The sequence below is a fragment of the Paramisgurnus dabryanus genome, chromosome 1 (assembly GCF_030506205.2).
Source record: "Paramisgurnus dabryanus chromosome 1, PD_genome_1.1, whole genome shotgun sequence".
Taxonomy (NCBI): Eukaryota; Metazoa; Chordata; class Actinopteri; order Cypriniformes; family Cobitidae; genus Paramisgurnus; species Paramisgurnus dabryanus.
The window spans coordinates 24,468,064-24,491,080 of record NC_133337.1 but is presented as its reverse complement, the minus strand read 5'-3'; the positions used below and the strand labels follow the sequence as shown (position 1 = coordinate 24,491,080).

Here is a 23,017-nt window from a genome sequence, read left to right as displayed (position 1 = left end):
CTATGCCTGCTCTGCCTGCTGTTCCTCTTCTATTCTCACCAGGAATCCTGCACCTCCGCTCCGGTGTTCCGTTTGCCCCCTCTCTGCCCTGCCGGTGTCCAGCTCTACCTGATTCCATGTGTGACCGCTGTCCAGTAGCACTGAGGGAATTCGTGACCACCCCATTGCTGCATCTGTCGGCCTTCATTGCCGATCGCTATCCAGAGTCCTGACCAGCTCGCTGTCCAGCTACACTGTGACGGATCGTGTTATACCCAGCTACCCGTCGGCCTTTATTGCCATTTGGTCATCTCATCTCTCCCCGATTCGTATTGGTGGTTTAACTCTTCCAGCTTGGGGTTTGATCTCCAGTGAGTGACAGCGTCTCTCTGTTTTTCCTCTCCAGTTGTTATGCCAGTGACTTTAACATCTCCAGTGTTATCTATATTCAATATATATATGTGTGTATATATATATATATATATATATATATATATATATATATATGTAAGGGATAATGTAGAGGCAGCCGGTAGTTATCGGGAAATAAGCCCCGACAGTGTGATCAGGACCCGACGCGAAGCGGAGGGTCTTGTATCACACGAAGGGGCTTATTTCCTGATAAGTACCGGCTGCCTCTACATTATCCCGCTTATTACACGGCTACTTGCCACATAAGAAAAAAAACTGGACATGAATATGAATTTGAAACATTTTATTTGCATATTTGTTTTAAATTAACATTTTTATCCTTCCGCGAAACTTTGCACAGATGCATAAAATGATCGTAATACCTTATTAAGATCCTCTGCTTCATACTTGTCTGTCTCCATTTTTTCTCTTTTAGCCAGTCTTTGAGAAGTTTTAATGCCCATTCTGTATTTTTTTGTGTGTTGGCTTCGTAGCTGTCATGCTCTATTTTGTCAAGTTCAGTCTCAGTAAGCTCTCTGTGTCTTGTCGTTGTTCGTTCTTCTATCCACTGTTTAAATGTTTTGTTTTTTCCGTACATGTTAAAATTATGGTTGTCCAGTGTTTGTCACAAGATGGCGCCAAACAGCTAGTAATCTTTATTGGCTATGCGTTATTACTTTGGAGCGGTTATTATTTGAAAAGAACGAACCTGCAAATGTCTCAACTGACCAATCAGAATCAAGCATTCCAGAGAGCCGTGTAATAAATAGTAATAACCCTACCTTCAAGAAATCGTCCTTTATAACCTGGTACAGAGCAGAACAGGTATCCAAAACTATTTGTGAGTGTCACGGTAGGAATAACGGAGAGAACCCAAACTTAAAAATAAACTGAAGGTTTATTTAAACAACACAACAGAAAAACCCACGACGGGGTAAAACAGGTAATAAATGACGATGAACATAACAAAACAAAGAAACAACACTAAATACTAAATAACAAAGACTCTGAAGACTAGTGTCACGGGGTGACTATGTAGGGCGGAACCAAAATGAAGAAGATTGGTTTCGCCGGAAGATGGTTTCCGCCCGGACCAAATTTTTAACTCATTTTACTTCCTGGTTCCCATGGCAGCACAATTTGAGCTCACGAGAAACAGGTGTGGAGGATGTGGATGGCGGCTCACGATTGGAGGATGCAGGCAGAAGGGACACATAAATAGGCCCAGAAAAACACAGAAGGGACGTTCGAGAGGAAGAGTTGATTTCCGGGGCGAGCTCTGCTCCGCCTAAAGCGGACCTCGATTTACACTTCCTGTAAAGCGCCGAGGGCGCCGTTGATCCGGGGAATGCTCTAAGAGCAGACGGAAAGAGTGCGGGCCCAAGAGAAGCGCAGAGGAAAGAGTCGGGGCTGTTTCGTATAGCAGAGCTCCACGGAAAGAGAACGAGTGCTTGGTGACTGTGTTTTTTTTTGGCTGTGGTCCTCTGGTGATGGTGTGCTGTGCCGGTGATGGTTGGATGCCGCCAAGGATTTGGAACTGAAAGACCAGGTGAAGAAGAAACGCTAAGCGTGGAGTAGTCGACGAGCGGGAGGAAAACAGTGGTTGTTTTGCAGTGCTGTGCTGTGCTTTATTTTTTTTGACAGAAGCCGGATCGAGACCCAGGGGGCTGTGAGGAAGCCTGGGCCATTTGAAGTCTGCGGGGCGTGAGGAAAGGCATATGCCCGTTGGGACCCTTCGGGTGCGCAATGGCCAGGTTCTCTGCCCCGACGGGTGCCCCCACCCCCCTTTCCGCTATGACGACATGAGGGCCGAGGATGATGTCCTTTTAATTATTTAATTCCTCCTATTTTAACGTTTAATAAAAGTTGTTAAATTTTAATACTTTGTTTATCTGGTCATTGGGGTGTTTTGGGACCTCCTCGGGGTGGAACTAGGGGAAGCGTGACCCGCGACGGGGCGGTCCGCTTCTCCGACCTGTGACACTAGATTCAGGCAACACGGAGGATGTGAACTAAACACACTGAATCTTGACGAATATAGGAGCACAAGACAGAGAACGAGAGGGCATTATAAAGACAACAACTCAAATGGGGAACAGGTGCAAATCATTACATAATAAGGACGAGAGCACACAAGGGAGTGGGGTAAAAGTGACAAGACACTGGGAACACGTGACAACAACACACAATGCGACTTCACGTGTCCCCACACAAAACACAATACTGCCATGGTCTTGCCATATGAACTCAGACCTGAATCTAGCACAAAGGTCTGGCAAGACCATGACAGTGAGATGGTGCTAGTCCCCCATTCTGGACTTGAACCTGAGGGACTTGAACGTCTCACCTGCATGACACCAAAAAGTTAAAAAACATACCCAGACAGAAAAACGTTATGACAACATTCAGTTCATATTCGTTTGAAATGAAATCACACAAACCTTTTGCATAGAATTGCGGGGTCAAAGACAAACGCTCTCCAAGTCATGCTTTGCGAAGCCTGTCCTATTCTATTTGAACGATAATTAAATCAAGAAACACAGCTATTAAGCACAGTAGACAACACTTTGATATTTTAAATGTGATCATAGCCAAACATAAGCATGCAGCTATATTTCCTATATAAACAAGCTGGACTCACCTCCAACTCTTAAATCCCTGCTGTCTGTGTGTGGTGCTAATTCACCTCTCCACATCCACATCTCTTTATTTTTTTTCTTTTGCGACTTTGCAGCACTAATTTCTGTCTGAAGTGTATATACAAACAAAAGTTTTGCGCATCTTCTTGTTTCTTCTTCTGTGGGTTTACTGGAGCGCGTATTATTTTGCATCATTTCAGGTTTGTTTTATCGCGTGATTTTTCGTGACAGAATGTGGTTTGTAGACAACATAGAATCATTGGGTAATAGAGTTGTTGGGTCAATGATAACATTGAATCTCACTGGTTCTTGTGTCTCATAATAAATGTTCATATGCATGTTTTGTCACATGGAATACAAGAACTAATAAGATTGGATGTTATTGACGTGCTGCCACACTTTAACTGACTATACTGCTGTGTATACATTATATATCTATAGTTAAATGAGCTTAAAATATTGTTTTTGTTCAGCTAAAGAAAGAAAGATAATAAGGGGCATCCTCTATCCTGCACTTTGAATTGATGCCATCCAATCAATGCTACTGTGTTCCTCAATGTATGAAAAACAGGTCCACATAATCATTATATTCACAAGCAATTATACTACTAAACTTTACTTCCTTTAGTATGAATTATTGTCCAGCTGGTCTAGTTAAATTTCAACATCTGAATTATTTTCATTACTTTACTATTTGTATATTGATGTGCTTACTGGTCTATTCAATCTATTCAATGTTTTGTCTTTTTGCTCTCAAAATAAGTAGAGTCAATGTTGCTGAAGAACAAACAAAATGTTTAGGAGAATTAATACTGAAATCATCTTAGAGGTTTAGCTGCTATACACCCTTCTGCTGTGCTTACACAAAAAAACATTTAAATAAACAAAAAGCTAAGAGAAGGCCTTACTGGCAATAATATAATTGTAAGTATTATGTGTTAGCCAGTAAGTGGATTTTATTTAAATCTTTGGCAAATTTGAAAAACTGCTAACCCTAACCTTAAATAAATAATAATAAACTATAATTTTCTTTAGTGCCTTAAAATACATCTCAAAGCGCTTTAAAACTAAAATTCATGACAAAAACAAATCACACAAATAAAACAACAAACATAAAAGTTATACAAATTTGAAAATAGAAAAATCCAGTAAAAGCTTACATAAAAATTAGTTTTAAGATTTAAAATTTCTTCGATTGCCGTATCTCATTCAGTAAAGCATTTCATAATTTAGGAGCTAATGAAGAGAAAACCCCATCACCCATCAATCTTAACTGGGTTAATATAGACCTGTTGGTATAAATTGTATAATGAATGTTTACTACATTTTTACCACACGGCAACCCTGCCAAAACATCTAGAACTGTTATGAAACTGAAAGTATACACTTGAATGTACTAAAATATACTTAAATACCAGCAAGTGCATTGATAATTTTTGCTAAGTAAAAGTTATAAACTACAATAAATGTTATTTGAATGAGGAGCCTCATACAGTAAACAACATCTGAAGTGAAATCAATCTCGGCATCTTCAAACTGGACAAAGGTTTTGCATAAAGATTTGTGTTTGAGATAAAAGCCAAAATGTAGAGATCAAAACATGACGGCCATTTTATGTTCAGGGGTGGCTGTAGATGTAAAAGCATGTAAACTAGAATTCCTTCTTGTTTGAATTTCTAAAGGGGGTTTGTGGCCTGGTTTGTATTTAGTTTTGTATTTTCACCACAGAAGGATCAATGTTACTTCAATGAAATGACACAACAATCACTCGTCTTTACTGATCTCTGGCAGTCAGCAGTTCTTGGTCTGCTCTTTTAAATGATGACCAAGAATCTGATCTCTAGACATCCTGTGTGGAGATGAGACAAAGCTCCAGGAGGACAACCATCACCAAAACATCAACACACTAACAAAACATAAACCAGCAAATAAACTCCAAAGCAAAGGTTACAAATGAGAATAGACAAAGGAACTGAACTAATAATTACATAAGGAGACACCAATGAATCACTGAGGCAACGGGTTCATTATTATGCAATCAGTAACCATAGAAATTAAGTAACAAGTTAACAAATAACATGCAGAACAAAACCTAAACAAGACACTTAGGGTGTCCCCGACTAAGGATTTACATATTCAAATCAGAATTGTTGAATCTTGCCTATAGTCAACTGATAGTTAAATCATCTATGTGTGTATGCATGGGCTGGAAGGGGGACAAGACCCCGTAGTCAACAAATGGGTAACTTTAACTTTCTCTCACAAAACAAGATATTTTCCCCTTCTAAAGGCACTTGAAAGGGGACACCACAAACTTTTAACACTTACATGAACATGTGTTTCAATAAATTAAGACTTTATGCAATGACTATTTCTGGAAGTTTTTGTGTTTACACTCTGTACTTTTATTACATTTAGCACTGTACCAAAATTAATTTTTTTAAATTAAATGATCCTCATTTCATAAAACATCTGTGATGATTGAACTGTGAGATTGGTATCAGGCTTCTCTTATCGAAGCATGAACTTCAACTATTCGGGGTCACCCCAACAACACTCTGACATAATCTCAAGTCATGTTTATTTGTATAGTAAATATATCTCAACTTGTGGAACTCATATGTCTACACGTTACACAAATATTTTGTATGGTGTCTGTATTTTTTTTTTGACTGAGTTGACTGATGTCACTGTTTAATCAAAATACATCTTAAGCAAATAAAATACATTAAATAAAAGTGAAGCGGCCCTGCATGCAGGTTTAGGTTTATTGTAATAATCTAAACTAAACTAAATACAGGCAGGGCAATAAATGCACAGAGAAAACTAATAAACTAATGAATTACTATGGCAACAAACAGGGTTGTGGCTAGAAGGGATACAGCTACGGCCAAAATCTCATTAAAATCTCCTAATCCTACCCCCAAACCTAACCCTATACACAACATCTCACAAGATTTGACTGTAGTTGTATCCCCTTAAGCCAAAACCAACAAACATGAAGATAGGTGTGGCTAAATTAATGATCAAGGTAATGAACAAGGAAAACTGGAGGAAAAATAACAAAGAACAACACTTATAACAACAAAATAACAGTACAAGACAGTGGAGACAGACAGGGTTAAGTATATCAAATGACTTTTATTAAGGTTTAAAAGTGTTACAAAGGCAACAAATCATTACCGAACATCTTATAATAAAATCTTTATTAATTATTTTTAAAAGTTGATTTCTTAAACTAAATAGTTCAGCTTGAAGTAACAGCAGTATATATTTGATATGGATAAATATGAAAAAATACTAAACCAAATTACAATAGATTGAAATGTGTAAGTTAATTACATAATAAACATTTTATATAATTTGAGCGATTCAAGTTTGAATTTTTTGTTAAATGCATAGCATTCTTTTACAGACTTTACAGTAAATGCATGCAGACCTTGCTGCTACTACAAGCATCACACCCCAACTAAAACCTGCTTATGTGTATATATATAAAGAGACAATAAAAATACAGACCGCAAATGCAACTCTGATAAAGTTTACTGCAAAATAGATTGCTGTGAATAGCAGTCCAATGACAGCATTTAAATTAAAACAATAATAAAAACAAAATTGACTTCTAATGCTGTGTGCACATCACCAGAGACTTTGCTGCTGTGTGTCACTCGTCTCTTTCAATGAGGCCTAGAGAAGGCGTTCCTAATTTAGGTTGTCCTAGAATAAACATCCATCCTCTCAGTAACTGATGAAAGATTAATGACGTGATGTTTATTTAAATGAACGAGATCGTGTCAATCTGTCAGCTCAAGAAACTGACGGTGTGCACGCAGCATAAGACACATTTTGTCAAATTAATTTTTGAAATGCCTTAGATATATGCAAAATTAATTTGATTAATTGAAATATAAAATTAAGTAAAACTAAAAATGTTAAATGAAGTAAAAATTCTATTAATATCATTTTTAGAGAGATTTGATTTAAATTAATAACAGTCCTTAATATCGTCAGATATGGTACCTGTTATATTTAAAAGAAAGGGTCTGAACAGGGTGTCTGGCCCTTTTCACTTTCATTTTTTGATGAGAAAACATTTCCATCTGGCTGAACTTTCCATGTCAATGTTGTGTCATTCCCTATCCCACGATCCTTCAGTTTCTGCTTCATCTGAAGAACAGAATCAATTATGAGTACTGATCGCACAAACAAACTTATTTTACTTAAACTAAAAAGACAACTGACACTTTACACCAATAGGATAGAAATTGGACATACAAAAATTTAAAGAAAAGCTAAACTATAACTAGATATTTTTCATAAAAAAGTGTCGGATAAGATGGTAAACACTAAAATGACCAGTTAAGTATTTATTGATTTATTTAACTAGATTTGTTAATCATTTAAACCAGTTGTCGGCGGAAATATAGGGCGATATACACTCACCGGCCACTTATAGGTACACCTATCCAACTGTGCGTTAATGCAAATTTCTAATCAGCCAATCACATGGCAGCAACTCAATGCATTTAGGCATGCATACATGTTCAAGACGATCTGCTGCAGTTCAAACTGAGCGTCAGAATGCGGAAGAAAGGTGATTTAAGTGACTTTGAAAGTGGCATGGTTGTTGGCATAGATATATACACTAGATGTCGCCTTGGGGCTCTGAGCATGCGTCAAAACCGCCGCCATCTTAGAACAGGGGTCTTGTCATAGGAAGTATCTAGGTAAAGCTGCTATCTCCGCCTGTACTTCGAATTCATGAACGATGCCGGACTTTTGTGCTGCGCATGGATGAAAGGGCTACTAGCACTATGCATTACAGATAGAAAAAGTAAATTTTCATAAAATTAAAACTTTTATTTTTTCCTGGACTAAACGCTAAATACATGTCTGACTGTTGAAACGAACCAAAAGAAAACAAAGAAAATCGCGTTCTTGACGATTTATGGTGATTGTATTTCTGTTACACCATTGCCTACAATGACGAAGATGCGGAATTCCCCTGTTTCAAGATGGCGGCTCTGTTTGACGCATTCGGTCCAATGAACTGCTGTAGCCAAGGCGACATCTAGTGTACATATCTATGGGTTGTTGGTACCAGACGGGCTGGTCTGAGTATTTCAGAAACTGCTGATCTGCTGGGATTTTCACACACAACCATCTCAAGGATTTACAGTGAATGGTCCGAAAAAGAGAAAATATCCAGTGAGTGGCAGTTCTGTGGGCGCAAATGCCTTGTTGATGCCAAAGGTCAGAGGAGAATGGCCAGACTGGTTTGAGCTGATAGAAAGGCAACAGTAACTCAAATAACCACTCGTTACAACCAAGGTATACAGAAGAGCATCTCTGAACGCACAACACGTCGAACCTTGAGGCGGATGGGCTACAGCAGCAGAAGACCACACCGGGTGCCACTCCTGACAGCTAAGAACAGGAAACTAAGGCTACAATTCACACAGGCTCACCAAAATTGGACAATAGAAGATTGCCTGGTCTGATGAGTCTTGATTTCTGCTGCGACATTCAGATGGTAGAGTCAGAATTTGGCGTCAACAACATGAAACCATAGATACATCCTGCCTTGTATCAACTGTTCAGGCTGGTGGTGGTGGTGTAATGGTGTGGGGGATATTGTGTATTGTTTCTGACCATGTTCATCCCTTTATGACCACAGTGTACCCATCTTCTGATGACTACTTCCAGCAGGATAACGCGCCATGTCATAAAGCGCAAATCATCTCAGACTGGTTTCTTGAACATGACAATGAGTTCACTGTACTCCAATGGCGTCCACAGTCACCAGATCTCAACCCAATGGAGCATCTTTGGGATGTGGTGGAACGGGAGCTTCGTGCCCTGGATGTGAAGCCAACAAATCTGCAGCAACTGTGTGATGTTATCATGTCAATATGGAACAAAATCTCTGAGGAATGTTTCCAGTACCTTGTTGAATCTGTGCCAATAAGGATTAAGGCAGTTCTGAAGTCAAAAGGGGCTCCAACCTGGTACTAGTAAGGTGTACATAATAAAGTGGCCGGTGAGTGCTTTGTCTGTTACATGTGATATGTATTCATGTATTTGTCTGCCCTCTAGGGAGCAGGAAAGTGACTTATGTTACATCTTGTAAAAGTGCTATAATAGATCCTCTTACCAACAGTAAGATTCTCTCCATCACCGCAGGGTCATTTGGATTCTGACTCGATTTCAACTCCACTCTCATGATCTTATTCTTTGAATCTGTTACATGAAGAGAGCAACAAAAACTTACATCTGTAAATAATTACATCTTTAAATAATTTCTGCCAGTTGTTATTTTAAATTTCAAAAATAAAGTTGTTTAAACTTAGATGTTTTTCAACAGTTGTGACTTATTAAGGGGAAATTCCAAAAAGCAGAGGTGGAAAGTAACGAATTACATTTACTCACGTTACTGTAATTGAGTAGTTGTTTGTGTACTTTTACTTTTTTGAGTAGTTTTTAAAATCTGTACTTTTACTTTTACTTAAGTATGTTTTATTTAAACTATTGTACTTCGCTACATTTTAAATCATATCCGTTACTGAGTAAAAAAGTATTTAAAAAAGCAAGGTGATAAAGACACAAAACGGACGCGCAAAAAGAACCATGGAAACGGACGAGACAGGCGCGTGCTAATGCAGACCCGCCTAAGTTCAAATCTTATGAAAGAAACCCCTGGTCTTATTTAAGCAACCACTTTCCACTGACGCGAAACGAGTGTTTCATTCCTATGAAAGGTAGGATTCATGTTCTTGTGTACGAAATTGCCAACGGGGATTTACCGCTCATTTGCACGACACGTTTTTAATACCATGCGCATTATCTTCCGAGGTCTAGTAGCTTCGCGTCAAGTAAAACACAACTTCAGAACGTCCTCGAGAATGCGCAGGTCATTAGACATTGGAGAGAGAGAGCGAGAGAGAGAGGTGAGAGAGGTCAGAGAGAGAGGTCATGCACTGCTGAGCTCCTGCTACTTTATACTATTTTATGATAAAACACCTTCTTCAACAACAGAATACTTGGGGTTTTCTTGGATATTATCCTCTGGATTATATTTGCTGACATCATCATCACAATTTGGACCAATTTTTGTTTCTTAAAAAAAGAAACTAAAATTCTTGGAATAAACAGCCAGGACACTACACAAAGGATCCTGCAGCAACCTTGGCAGTGAGGGAGACCACTATCAACAGAGAAATTACAAGTGAATTTCAACTACCCAAAACTCCATTGGATTTCTAGGATTGTTTTTTGATTCTACTGGATTTCATTGCTGGATTTTAAGATATCTTTTTATCTGAACTCCAAATACAAACTCTTTGGAAGATCTACAACTTTTTAAAGATCACAGTAACAAGGAATCAAGGATACAACAAAGAGCTACCAAAACCTGACCATATCAGTGAACAGTAAGTCTCTCTAAACGTATTGAACCTTGGAAACCTAAGGAAATAAACAGATATTGAAAAATAAACAAAATATACCAAGCTTTTAAATTAAACCAAGCAAAAGGAGAGTCAATCTTAGTCTGCCAAACTTGCTAAACAACAACCAAAGTTTTTCACTAGAGGTGTCAATTGGCTACTGTGAAAGCACCCAGGGCTAACAAAAGGCTAAATTTTCCCCTGAAAGGACAACAATCTGCAAACGACCCACCTAATTACAAATTCTGACAACTGCCAGCTGGATACCATTTAAATTTCAATAACTAAATACAGCAATACAGGTAACAATGGATGGAGGTAACACATCAGCGGGATGGGACCCCAACACCCTGGCCATCATATACCCTGATGATGTAACCAGTGAAACTGCAAGAAAGAAATTCAAAACCAAACTGATCAAAGAATCCCCAGAAACACTTAAAGCAGACTTTATACAAGTGAACGAGAGGAACGTAAAAGCAGACCTGCTTTTCCACACAGAACACCCAAATGCCTGGCATTCAGCACTCTGCTCTACCTACAAAGATCTTAAAATGGGTGGAAACAAAGCAATGAGACAATTATATCTGGACACTACACCTAAATTCAACATCAACCTATATCATAATGGTACTGTTATGATCCAGGGCTCTGAGGACAGACTGGAACAATTTGAGAGAGACTTTGCAGGCCTGAAAGCTTTAGCAGAGAAGGAGAAGTCATCCCTCCCCCAACATCATCATCAGCTGCAACAACAGCAGATGAAGAAATCACATCTTCACCTGCACGAAAACACACTGCCCCTCCCTCCCCCCACACACCAAGATCAGCAGTGTCAAGCCAACGGATTCAGGAGTGCCTCTCACAATTGGAGATGGAAATCGCTGAATTCAAAGAAAGCAAACTCCAAGAACCCGACACTACTCAACAGCTAAGAGAGGAAATAAAGACTATAAAAGAGGAGAACAACAGCAGAACAGGCACACTGGAGATGATCGTAAAAAATCTCCAAAGAGACAACAAAACTCTTACAGAAGAAGTGTCTAAACTGAAGAAACATCTAGTGGAAAAAGACACACTCATCCAAAGCATTAATGAAAAATTGGAACATTTTATCAAAAGCTCTGATAAGATTCACCCCAGACGCACATCCACAGGCTCCCAAACAGCCAATGAACAAAACAACAGAGATAACTGCCAGAGAAACAATAACAGGACAATCACACAACCAACCCAGCAGAGTCCCCAAAAAAGCACCAGTCCGACCTCACAGCGCTCTGAAAAACCACAACCACCAAAAACTGCCATTCTAATAGACTCGAATGGCAAATTCTTACACCACCAGAAGCTCTTCCCCAAACATGCGGTTGGCAAATTTTGGTGCCCCACAACCAACAGTGCACTCCAGCTCCTCCACCAATCCACTCTGCACAACCCACAGAACATTGTCATACACACCGGAACAAATGATCTGTACAACCAGAGAGAGAAAGTTGCTGACAGTGTTGTAAGAGTGGCTGAGAAGGCTCGCAGGATATTCCCACAAGCCAACATCACCATCTCCACATTACTTCACAGGAAGGACTATCCAGCTGGCCTGATCAACAGCATAAACCAGAAGATCACTTCTGCATGCTCCAGCCTCACGGCAATCAAAGTTGCACACCATCCGAGCCTTACAACAGAGGACTTATACGATCACGTGCACCTAAGCCAAGAGTGTGTACGAATCTTTGCTAAAAACTTAAAAGATGCAGCTCTTGGTAGAAAGACACAACCCTCTTCCTCACAACATCATCGCACAAGACCCAACAGCCATGACAGTAACCAGCATACGACTTCAAAGAGGCATCTACAAACAAAAATCTCTCCCATCAGAACACAGCAAACAACATCAAAACAGACTGAAGGCCAACCAAGTACTTCTCCGTTCAGCCTCAGTCAATCTACAAATATGGACACTTCTACCTATCAGTCAGAAGCTACCAACAGAGCAACACAGCCCATCTCACCATCACAGCAGTCCACATATGCTGAGATTACAAAGGGCAAACAACACACTGGCTCCTCAGACATTACAGAAGTGAGAAATCTCCTACACCTCATCTGTAAAATGCTAGCATAAGGCAACTGGACTACCAAAACACCTATCTCTACCTCACAATGGCATCCTTTACTATAAGCGCTTGGAATATTCAAGGCCTCTACTCCTCAACCTTAGGGGCCAAAACTCTAAAAACAGAGTTCCTAAAAAACATTAATAATCAGGACATCATTATTCTACAAGAAACATGGTGCAGATCGGACACTGACACTCGCTGCCCTTCCGGATACATAGAAATTATATTGTCATCACTTAAGAACTGCAACGTGAAACGTGGAAGAGACTCTGGCGGCATTATCATTTGGTACAAAGAGACTTTCAAAAATGACTTATTTGTACAAAAAAAGGATTCAACACACATCTGGCTTAAACTCAAAAGAGGCATCATAGACTGCGAAAAGGACCTTTATATCTGTGCAGCCTACATACCTCCATCAGAATCACCATACTACAAGGACAATCTCTTTGATCAGCTTCAGATGGAAACCAGCCATTTTCAGGCTGAAGGAAACGTACTGTTATGTGGAGACTTTAACGCCCGAACAGGCTCAGAACCGGACATTATAGACACTCATGGGAATAATCATATACTGAAAACAAACATGCATCTCATTCCCACTACTACAACACGAAACAACCCTGACAGTACAGTTAACAAAAATGGTAGGGAGTTGGTGTGTCTCTGTCGAGGTTTGGGCTTATATATGCTTAATGGTAGGATCCGAGGTGACTCCTTAGGCCGATTCACATACTGCTCATCTCTTGGTGCTAGTGTTGTTGACTATGCCATTACAGACCTAGACCCCTCCCTAATACGAGCATTTACAGTTAGACCACAGTCTACCTAATCAGACCACTGTCAAATAAACGTGTTTATAAAGAGAACACAACAAACTCATAGAAGCAAACAAAAGCCCTGCAATTTGACCAAATTGAACCCAACATTTAAATGGTCCCCAAACTCTGAAACCGAATTTATTAGTGCAGTCAGCTCCAAAGACATTTCCAACTTAATTAATACATTTAAAACAACACAGTTTATGACTAGTAAAATCGAGGTAAATGCTGCAGTACAACAAATAAATCATATTTATGAAAGATGCGCAATCAAAAGCAAACCTACTCCGTACAAACAAAAAAACTAAAGTAAAATCTGGAGATGAAATCTGGTTCGATAACGAATGTAAAAGTAAAAGACAACGTCTTCGACAACTCTCCAACCAAAAACACAGAGATCCACACAAACCAGAAATAAGACAAAACTACTGCGAAGCACTTAGGGATTACAAAAATACAATCCACTACAAAAAACAACAACACCTCAATTTTACTCTCAAAGAAATCCAAGACTCAGTTCATAATAATCAATTCTGGGAAAAATGGAATAGCCTAAACAAAAAACAAAACCAGGACATACCCATACAAAATGGAGAATTATGGAAAGACTACTTTAAAAACCTCTTCAGGGAAATCTCCTCAGATAGTCTTACACCTGATCAAAAAAATGTACAAACTAAACTAAAACAATTGGAATCCATCATTAAAAACAACCAAAACCCTTTAGATTACCCGATTAGCTTAGAAGAACTAAAAGAAGCACTAAAGAAATTAAAACCCAGAAAGGCATGCGGTTTAGACAACATCAGAACAGAAATGTTGAAACACAGTCCTGCAGCAATGCAAGAGGCACTTTTAAAAATGTTTAATTTAATCCTACAAACTGGACACTTTCCTGAAACCTGGAGTACAGGTTTAATACACCCGCTATATAAGAGCGGAGACAAATTTGACCCCAATAACTACAGAGGCATTTGTGTAAATAGTAATCTAGGGAAGACTTTCTGTAGTATCTTAAATGCTCGGATTCAGGCCTTCCTTACCAAACACAACGTCTTAAGTAAAAGTCAGATTGGATTTTTACCAAACCACCGCACCACGGACCACATTTACACACTACAGACGCTAGTCAATCAACACGTTCATCATAAAAACAAAGGCAAAGTTTATGCATGTTTCGTTGACTTTAAAAAAGCATTCGACTCGATATGGCACGACGGCTTATATTATAAAATTCTACAATCAGGCATAGGAGGAAAAGTATATGATATCATTAAATCCATGTACTCAGAAAACAAGTGCGGAGTTAAAATCGGTGACAAAAGAACAGAATTTTTCAGTCAAGGGCGTGGGGTGAGACAGGGCTGTAACTTGAGTCCAACTCTATTTAACTTATATATTAATGAGTTAGCAGTGTTACTGGAACAATCCAGCACACCCGGCCTCATCCTAAACAACTCAGAGATTAAAGCTCTTCTGTATGCAGATGATCTGGTGCTATTGTCAGACACTGCACAAGGTTTACAGCAACACCTGGACCTGCTGGAGAAATACTGTCAAAATTGGGCCCTGACGGTCAATCTGAAGAAAACTAAAATTATGATTTTCCAGAAAAAAGCAAGATTACAAGATAACAGATACACATTTACTCTAGGAAACACTGCACTAGAACACACCTTACACTACGACTATCTTGGGTTAAAAATCAGCGCATCAGGCGGTTTTGGTCTCGCGGTAAATGCACTTAAAGAGAAAGCTAGACGAGCATTCTATGCCATCAAAGGCAAATTTAAACAAACAGACATTCCTGCTAGAGTTTGGTGTAAAATATTTGATAGTGTAATAATGCCCATAGCTCTGTACGGTTGTGAGGTTTGGGGTCCACAAAGCCTAACAGATTACTTCAAATGGGACAAACATCCAATGGAATCCCTGCATGCTGAATTCTGTAGAAATATTTTAAGAGTTCAGAGAAGAACACCTACTAATGCATGCAGGGCTGAATTAGGCAGATATCCCCTAATAATACACATCCAAAAACGCTCCCTTAAATTCTGGTCACACTTAAACTCAAGTCCCCCGAACACACTTCAATATGAAGCCCTTAAAACCCAAGAGAAGAGACCTAAAACCAGTCCCATCTGTCAACTGGCTCTAAAACTCCAGACCAGCACTAATAAACGCAAACAAACCACAATAAACCAAATCATTAAAGAAAGTCAAACTTTATATTTGGATCATTGGGATAATGAAAGTAAAAACCAAAGCAAACTAAAATGTTATCGGTCACTAAACAGAAAATACAGTCTGTCAGAATATCTCTCCACTGTTAGAGATGTAAAGCAGAGACGAATCCTCACTAAATACAGACTCAGTGATCACAGTCTGGCAATAGAGAAAGGCCGACATAGACAAACATGGCTCCCAAAAGAAGAGCGAATCTGTGTCCATTGTGACAGTGGTGAGATCGAGACAGAGACACACTTTCTCCTTTACTGTGGTAAATATAAAGAGCTTAGAGAAAAACACTTTGACAAAATCTCAAAGCTCATACCAGAGTTTCATAGCTCTTCAGATTCAGATGAAATGAAGATGTTACTGGGGGAGGACAGACACCCATCAGTTGCTGCTAAATTCATTTATCAGTTACACACCATCAGAAATAATCTACAGCCCTGATCTTGTACAGTATTTTTATTTTACCTCTCATCTGCCTCCATAAATGTACATTTGTATACTTCCAATGTTTATATTTCAAAGTCTACTTTATATTGTAAGTATCCTCTGATTCTATTTTATTCTATTTGCAGTAGTACTTCATCCATCACCCAGCACCTTAGCTTAATTGCACCTTAATGTTTGTTAATACTGTGTTATTGTATGTTTCTCGTTTTATGTATAATGCTTTGGCAATATTGTAAGTGACACAATCATGCCAATAAAGTTCTTTAAATTGAAATTGAGAGAGAGAGAGAGAGAGAGAGAGAGAGAGAGAGAGAGAGAGAGAGAGAGAGAGAGAGAGAGAGAGAAGAATAAAGGTCTGACATCAGGTACCCAGGTCAGGGAAGCTAGAAGACAATAAACGTGTCAAAAGTATATAGCCATGGCACTCATCTCATTATAACTCATTTAAACTATAGTTTAATAAAATAATGTATGTTACCAGCAATACTTCAATTACAAACTTACTATAGTGATTGTATTTACCAGCTGCTGACCACCTTCAAAAGTGCATAACTCACATGGAAAAATCATCCATTAAATTTCCATAAATGTTTCTTAGTTTAAAAAAGCTTTTTATTTTATTAACTTTTTGTTATTGCACTTTAATTGTAAAGATGTTCCTACAATTAAAAACAACTAGTTTGAGATTTATATTCCCTTGTTGTTTTTGAACTATACTCAGTGCTTTAAGTGGGCCGGAACGTGCCGATACTCAGTACCTCCACTTCTAAAAAATAGCTCTTGAGCGTACCACCACCTCTAGCTGAGCCCAGAACGTGCTTTTAGCGTACCGGAACGCTCATTTGCACATCTGTTTAAATCAGAGGTTTTAATCCTTTGGCTGCGCTGCCGCTTTTCAGAGCGCTCTTCCCAATGTACACTTCCTAATTCGTCCCACCGAGAGCAGAGACTACATTACCCATACACCCTTGAGTTTATAAGTTAAAAGCGCATGCGTCACCTTTGCTGTCAGTCAGCCTCAACCTGGTAGCCTCAAGTATCCCGTTTTGGCCGGGAAAGTCCCGTATTTTACCCTTCTTTCCCGCCGTCCTCCCGTATTAGTATTTTCCCTTAAATCTCCCGTATTTTATCCTCCGTAATTTCGCACGCAAAGGTTGTGATCTATAAAAACATCCTAAAGATCGCTAAAGATCCACTGATTCCGCTAATCCACTTCGTGTTTTCCCGCCCGCTCCGCAGCATCTCTGTGTGCACTCTCTGCCTGGACGACAGTTTCTGAAGTTCGTTGCATTAACAGGTAGATTTATTACATTATATCAGCTGTTAAACCGCAGAATTACTCATTTGGAAGTTTGTTTATGTATTTGTAAAATGTAAAAGTGCTAACAACTTAGCAAGCAAACAACAAAAAAATATCCACATTCTTACTATTATCGCTTGTCTAGTGGATTTAATGTTCCCGATCAGATCTAAGTTAATATAAACACACTTAATTTGCTGTTGTTGGCACACTTTGTAGGCAAAAAATACAAAAAACATAAATGCCTTCACAAAATAAAGACAGAGAACGGAAAGGGAGGCTGCTTCTAAAGGCAGTTCAACATTGCAAACATGGATTCAAAGATCCATCAAGCCAGCAGGTAAATCATATTGAATATTTTTTGTCACACTTTAATTCTTGTTATTATATTTCCCATTATAATCACTTGTCTTAGTTGATGCTAGTAATATAACACGTCATATTTATAATACTTTATTAAAACCATACTAATAGTACCACTACCCCCTTAGTGCCCTTTTTGGTTTGGGACACTGCCCAACGAAATTTAAATGAATTTGAACGACGCGCACAGTAGTTTTACCACCCGCAAAATGGAAAATATGGGAAAAAATAAAGTGACGACTTTCTAGTTTTAAATTGCCAGTATTTAAATTGCTGCAGAGTTTTTGTTTTTAAGCTCTTTCTATCTGAACAACTAGTTTTAGCATTTGACCATGCTGAAAATTTTACTTATATATCTACCTTTTGCACATTTTATGTATGTTCAATAGCTATTTCTAGCTCAAGCAAATCCACAAACTTATATAAGGATTTATTATTTTTTACAAGGTCGTCTGTTGACTGCTGAATATAAAACCCCTTCAATATAGAAGTCCAGTCAGCAAAAATAAAAAATAAAAATAAAAAAATAGAGTACCGGCACTTCTTTTGGGCCACTTAAAGCACTGACTATACTAGAATCCTCCACCTTTCCCCGCTGTAAAAAAGTAACTTTTACTCTGAGTAAAGTTAAAATGACTTACTTTTTACTTTTGCGTGAGTAGATTTTTAGACAAGTAACTTTTCTTTTACTTAAGTAAAATATTATTAAAGTAACTTTACTTTTACTTGAGTACAATATTTTATTACTTTTTCCACCTCTGCCAAAAAGTGTTGACCAGTTTTGATCTTTTTACTCATGAAACTTACAACGTAAGCAGATAAATGGAAGGGTCTCTGTGCAGAATCGATCATCAAATCCATCAAGAGTTGTAGCGATACAAAGTGGGTATGGGCCAGTCATGTCAGGTTGTCCAGGGCTCCAGTTTCTGGGGAACGTGTTCATTGTTTTATCTGACCACCTAAAAGCGTCCTTAAACAGACCAATCCATGCTTTGTCATATCCTACCGTCATATTCACCAGCAGGTCATTTTCAGTTTGATTCAAAATCATGGCCAGCTCTGTGTGATACTTTGTGCAGTAAGCCCTAGCATCTGCCTGTGACTTGTTTTGAGGGATGAAAACAAATCGGTCTGCTGTGTTCGCTGTAATAAAATGAGAATGAGGTCATTTGTTACATTCCTTTTTCACACTAAATGTCTCCTTGTCTAAAAAAACCTGATTCAACTCAGCTTTTTTTCTGCTTTTAATTAGGATGATCATACTTGCCATTCTTCTCGGACGCATCTTCCGGAAGTCGTATCCTCAAGGTCTGATATTTCAGGTTCTATTTCAGACAAGCAACCATTACATTTCAAGGTAAGAATGAAATGACGATTGTATGTTTTACGTTTTTTAATTGAAATGTGAGAACCTTAATGACGTATGCGGTCGACAAATATGACTTCCGGAAGACCCCAAATCCTGTCCAGGACGCGTCTGGGATGAATGGCATGTATGGTCACCCTACTTTTAATAAAATGCTCCTGAAGACTTGAAGTCAGTTTGTCAAATAAAGGAAATATTCACCATTTGTACTGTAAAGGAGGCCTCCAAACATCAAATCCCCAGTGTTACATTAAAATCAAAACATTTATTTAACATTAAATGGGGGTACAAATATGATGTTTAGGGTGCCATTTTCACCGGACACGTCCTGACCAGGATTTTTGGTATGTACTCCGGAAGTCACATTTGTTTTCCACATACGTCATTGAGGTACTTACATTTCAGTTAAAAACATTATAAAATAGAGATTTATTTATTTCTCTTAAGACGTACAATCGTTGTCTTTAAATGTAACGGTTGCTTTTCTGAAATAAACCTGATATATTAAACCTCACTCACATATGGTCACCCTAATGATGTTGATTCAATGAAATTAATGTTGATGCATTTACACTGATTTAACATCACATCATGTTTGCTTGCTATCTAGGTGTGAACTCATTCAGCCAAACGCTGATTGAAGGTTTTAGTTAAAAAAAGTGCTTTGAATGTTCTTTGTATACTAATGTTATGACCACCTGGCTAATCTTATATACTGGTATATGATGGGCGTAAGGGCATTTGCTATTTAAACAGTGTGGGGCTGGACGTGAAAATGATAACGCGTTGGGCTGAAACTAGCCCCAAAAAAAATGTACCGGGGTAAGGCCCATTATTTCTACCATGAACACCACTTTCTTGAAGATGTCTACACACAGATTTGTGCTGTTGAACTGCCTGCGGCCTCATGTCTCTGGTTTAATCACAGCCATCCTGATATACAGACATATCACACTCCTACTCGAGCAATATCGCTACAGTAAATAGTATTCACCACTCACAATATATACATTATATAGACATGTTTCTTACCATTTAAGCAAAAAAATGGAAACATTTGACCGCATGATATATCATCCCATCCACTGGCACTGATGACACCACAATCCGATTTTCCATCAGAGTTGTCTGGCTGTCCAGGCTTCCAGAATGTGAATATGGCATTCCTTAACTGATAAGTCCACCCCCAAGTGTTAGTGTTTCTGTACAGTCCAGTCCAGGCCAATGCAGGCAGCGCAGTGCTAACCGCTTCTCGTACACTTGTCTGGTCTTCAGTGCTTGCAATTGTGGCCAAGTCAATGTGATACTTTTTGCAGTAAGCTTGTGCATTGGTCCAGGTCTTATTCTCCTGGATGAGAACAAATTTATTTGAGTTGCTCTGTGTGAACGTCCAGAATCCTGTTGAGAGGAGAATAAGAAATAGATAGACAGAAGCATTTGAAAATTAACTTTGTCAGACCCCCGGTGTTAAATGAGTGTTGTCCTGTGTCTGTATGAGTGCACTGACCTGAGAAAAGCAGTAACTGAATCAGCCTTTCCATTGGTGATGGGTTAACAATCTACAGCGAATCCTAAACAATACATGAAAAGAGTTTATTAATAATCTGAATAAACTTTCATTGTGAATACTAACAGCTGCTCTGACCTATACTGTATATGATTAGTCTGTCATGGGTGCAGTAACGGACTCAGATGCGGGAGTGCAGAAAACAGTTTATTAAATCAAAAGTCTCAAAAAACAGGAGGTAAGCAAAAAGCACAGGCGAGCTGAACTGGATACTGAGTCACCAACAGAGGAAAACATTCAGCACGGACGCGCTGGACAGGGTCTTTACTCCGCCGGAGCGGGCAGAAAGTTTAGAGCTCCTGCCATCACTGGTGAGATGTTGGTAGACTCAAATAATGCTCCTCCAAACCGAGATGCACTGAGAAGACAGCAAACGAGAGAAAAAGAAAACAGAAGCACAATCCGGGAGCCTGAAGAGCACGGGACGAGAAGACAGATAACAAACAAGACTTGACTTTAACTATGACTATAACTATAACTTGACTTCTAGAAACTTACAAAACTATGATTAGCTGCGAGACAAATCACAGGAGTCAACCAGTATGGACTGACAAGGAACGAGAGAAACACGGGGAATAAAAGAACATGGAATTAGAGAGAGAAGTGAGCACCGGTGTGAAACTAATGAGATAATGACAGAGGAGACGAGAAGGGCGGGGCAGACAGATGAGCACGTGGCGGCTGTCAAAACAGCGCGAGCCGCCAAAACAGGTGAGAGCACACACACACACACACACACACACGCACACACACACACACACACACACACACACACAGCACAAACACCAACCCAGAGTGATCAGAGCGAGGACATGACATAGTCAACTTTACTTAATAATAACCCTAACGCATAAAACTTTATTAAATTAGTGACATTAAACTAAACAATCAAGCAGGAGTGCGTTTCCAGAACAACAACGTAACTCGCTGCTAAACCACCATTTTACGATGCATAGTTGGAAAAACTAACTAGCTTGTCACGACTGTTTCCTGAAAGCATAGTAAATTTGTCGCACATTCAGCCTTGTTGGTTTAACAACAGAGTTGATGATGTCACATGTCACATTTTTATATATTTAGAATGATTGATATAGAGTCTATATTATAGACTGTACTACATTTTTTTGTTTATTTTGTTTAAAAGCGTGATCAACGAAAATCTTTACATTACAAAACAAGGAACCATGCTTCTAATGACAGGGGAAGAGCTGCCGTTCAAACCACACAAGTTTGCGATGCAGCTTGCAAATGTTCGTTGAACAAATCGTTGAACTTTGTCAGTAAGGACGAAACTTACAACAGTAGATGGCTAACGATGCTTTTGGGAAACGCACCCCGGAATGTTAAAAAAAGGTTGTTTAAGCGTCCTCTGGTAAGATGTTGATGACTATTTCATACATGCACAAACATCTTTGATGAGAATTAACAAATGTTTAACTTTAGTTCAGATTATATTAAAAATTAGTTTTGTCTGAAGTCAATATTATGGTGATCAGTGTTTCTGTTAGTTGTGCAGTTGAATTTCATTAAAATAATCCTCTTTAAACATTTGCAGTAGTGTTTTGTTAAAACATTTGTACATTGACAAGCTACTGTCATTATTGAGTTTAAATTATGCCTGATTTATTTAGGATTTTAACACTTCATCAACATTTTATTTCATCAAAATACTTATGTAAGGATCGAGCCACATATTGCCCCAATGACGGAATCCAATGGCGTGGGTGGAGGAATCTCTTGTTCTTTCGTGTCTTGGCACTTCTAAAATAATAATTCTATTTATCAGGATTAATTTAATTTCTTTGACCTCTGTGTTTAAATTATATTTTGACTCCAATTTAATATAATAGAAATTTAGTGCATTATACAAATTATCTGTGGATCATAATTTAGATATTTGATTATTTATAAATTTTCATAATCTTAATTATTTGTTCATTAGGGACCCGATATCGCACAGAGTATTTGTTGGCTGTTGCATATATCTCATAGACACAAAATTGTCAGTCTGATCTTAGTCAGAGGTTGCCGGGTAAACTATCATTTTATGTCTGGCCGCTCCATGCTTGCTCCGATCATAAAAATAGTTATTTTAGTCACAATCGTGCAACTTGCTAAGTCAGGTAAATCTGAGAGTCCTGGGGCCTCATTTATCAACAGTGCGTAGAAAATGTTCTATATTTGTACCTACGAATGAAATTTAGAATGTGTCTAAGTACAAAAAAATCGGGATTTATCAAACGTGCGCACGGGGTTCGTACGCACATCAGTAAGTAATCCTTGATGATAAATCCCACTTGTTCTTAAGCACCATGCTCGTG

General features: G+C 38.6%; 1 protein-coding gene across 1 annotated transcript; it reads right to left on the bottom strand.

Annotated features, from left to right (window-relative positions):
* Positions 1-1,496: 1,496 nt before the first annotated feature.
* LOC135779019 (macrophage mannose receptor 1-like) lies at positions 1,497-20,702 on the bottom strand. The gene is made up of 7 exons (XM_065289650.1): positions 20,637-20,702; positions 20,162-20,527; positions 18,571-18,906; positions 9,184-9,269; positions 7,079-7,196; positions 2,033-2,182; positions 1,497-1,927 (listed from the first exon to the last, which is right to left on the bottom strand). The coding sequence occupies exons 1-7, from the start codon at positions 20,668-20,670 to the stop codon at positions 1,497-1,499; spliced, it is 1,521 nt and encodes a 506-aa protein (XP_065145722.1). The 5' UTR covers positions 20,671-20,702.
* Positions 20,703-23,017: the final 2,315 nt, after the last annotated feature.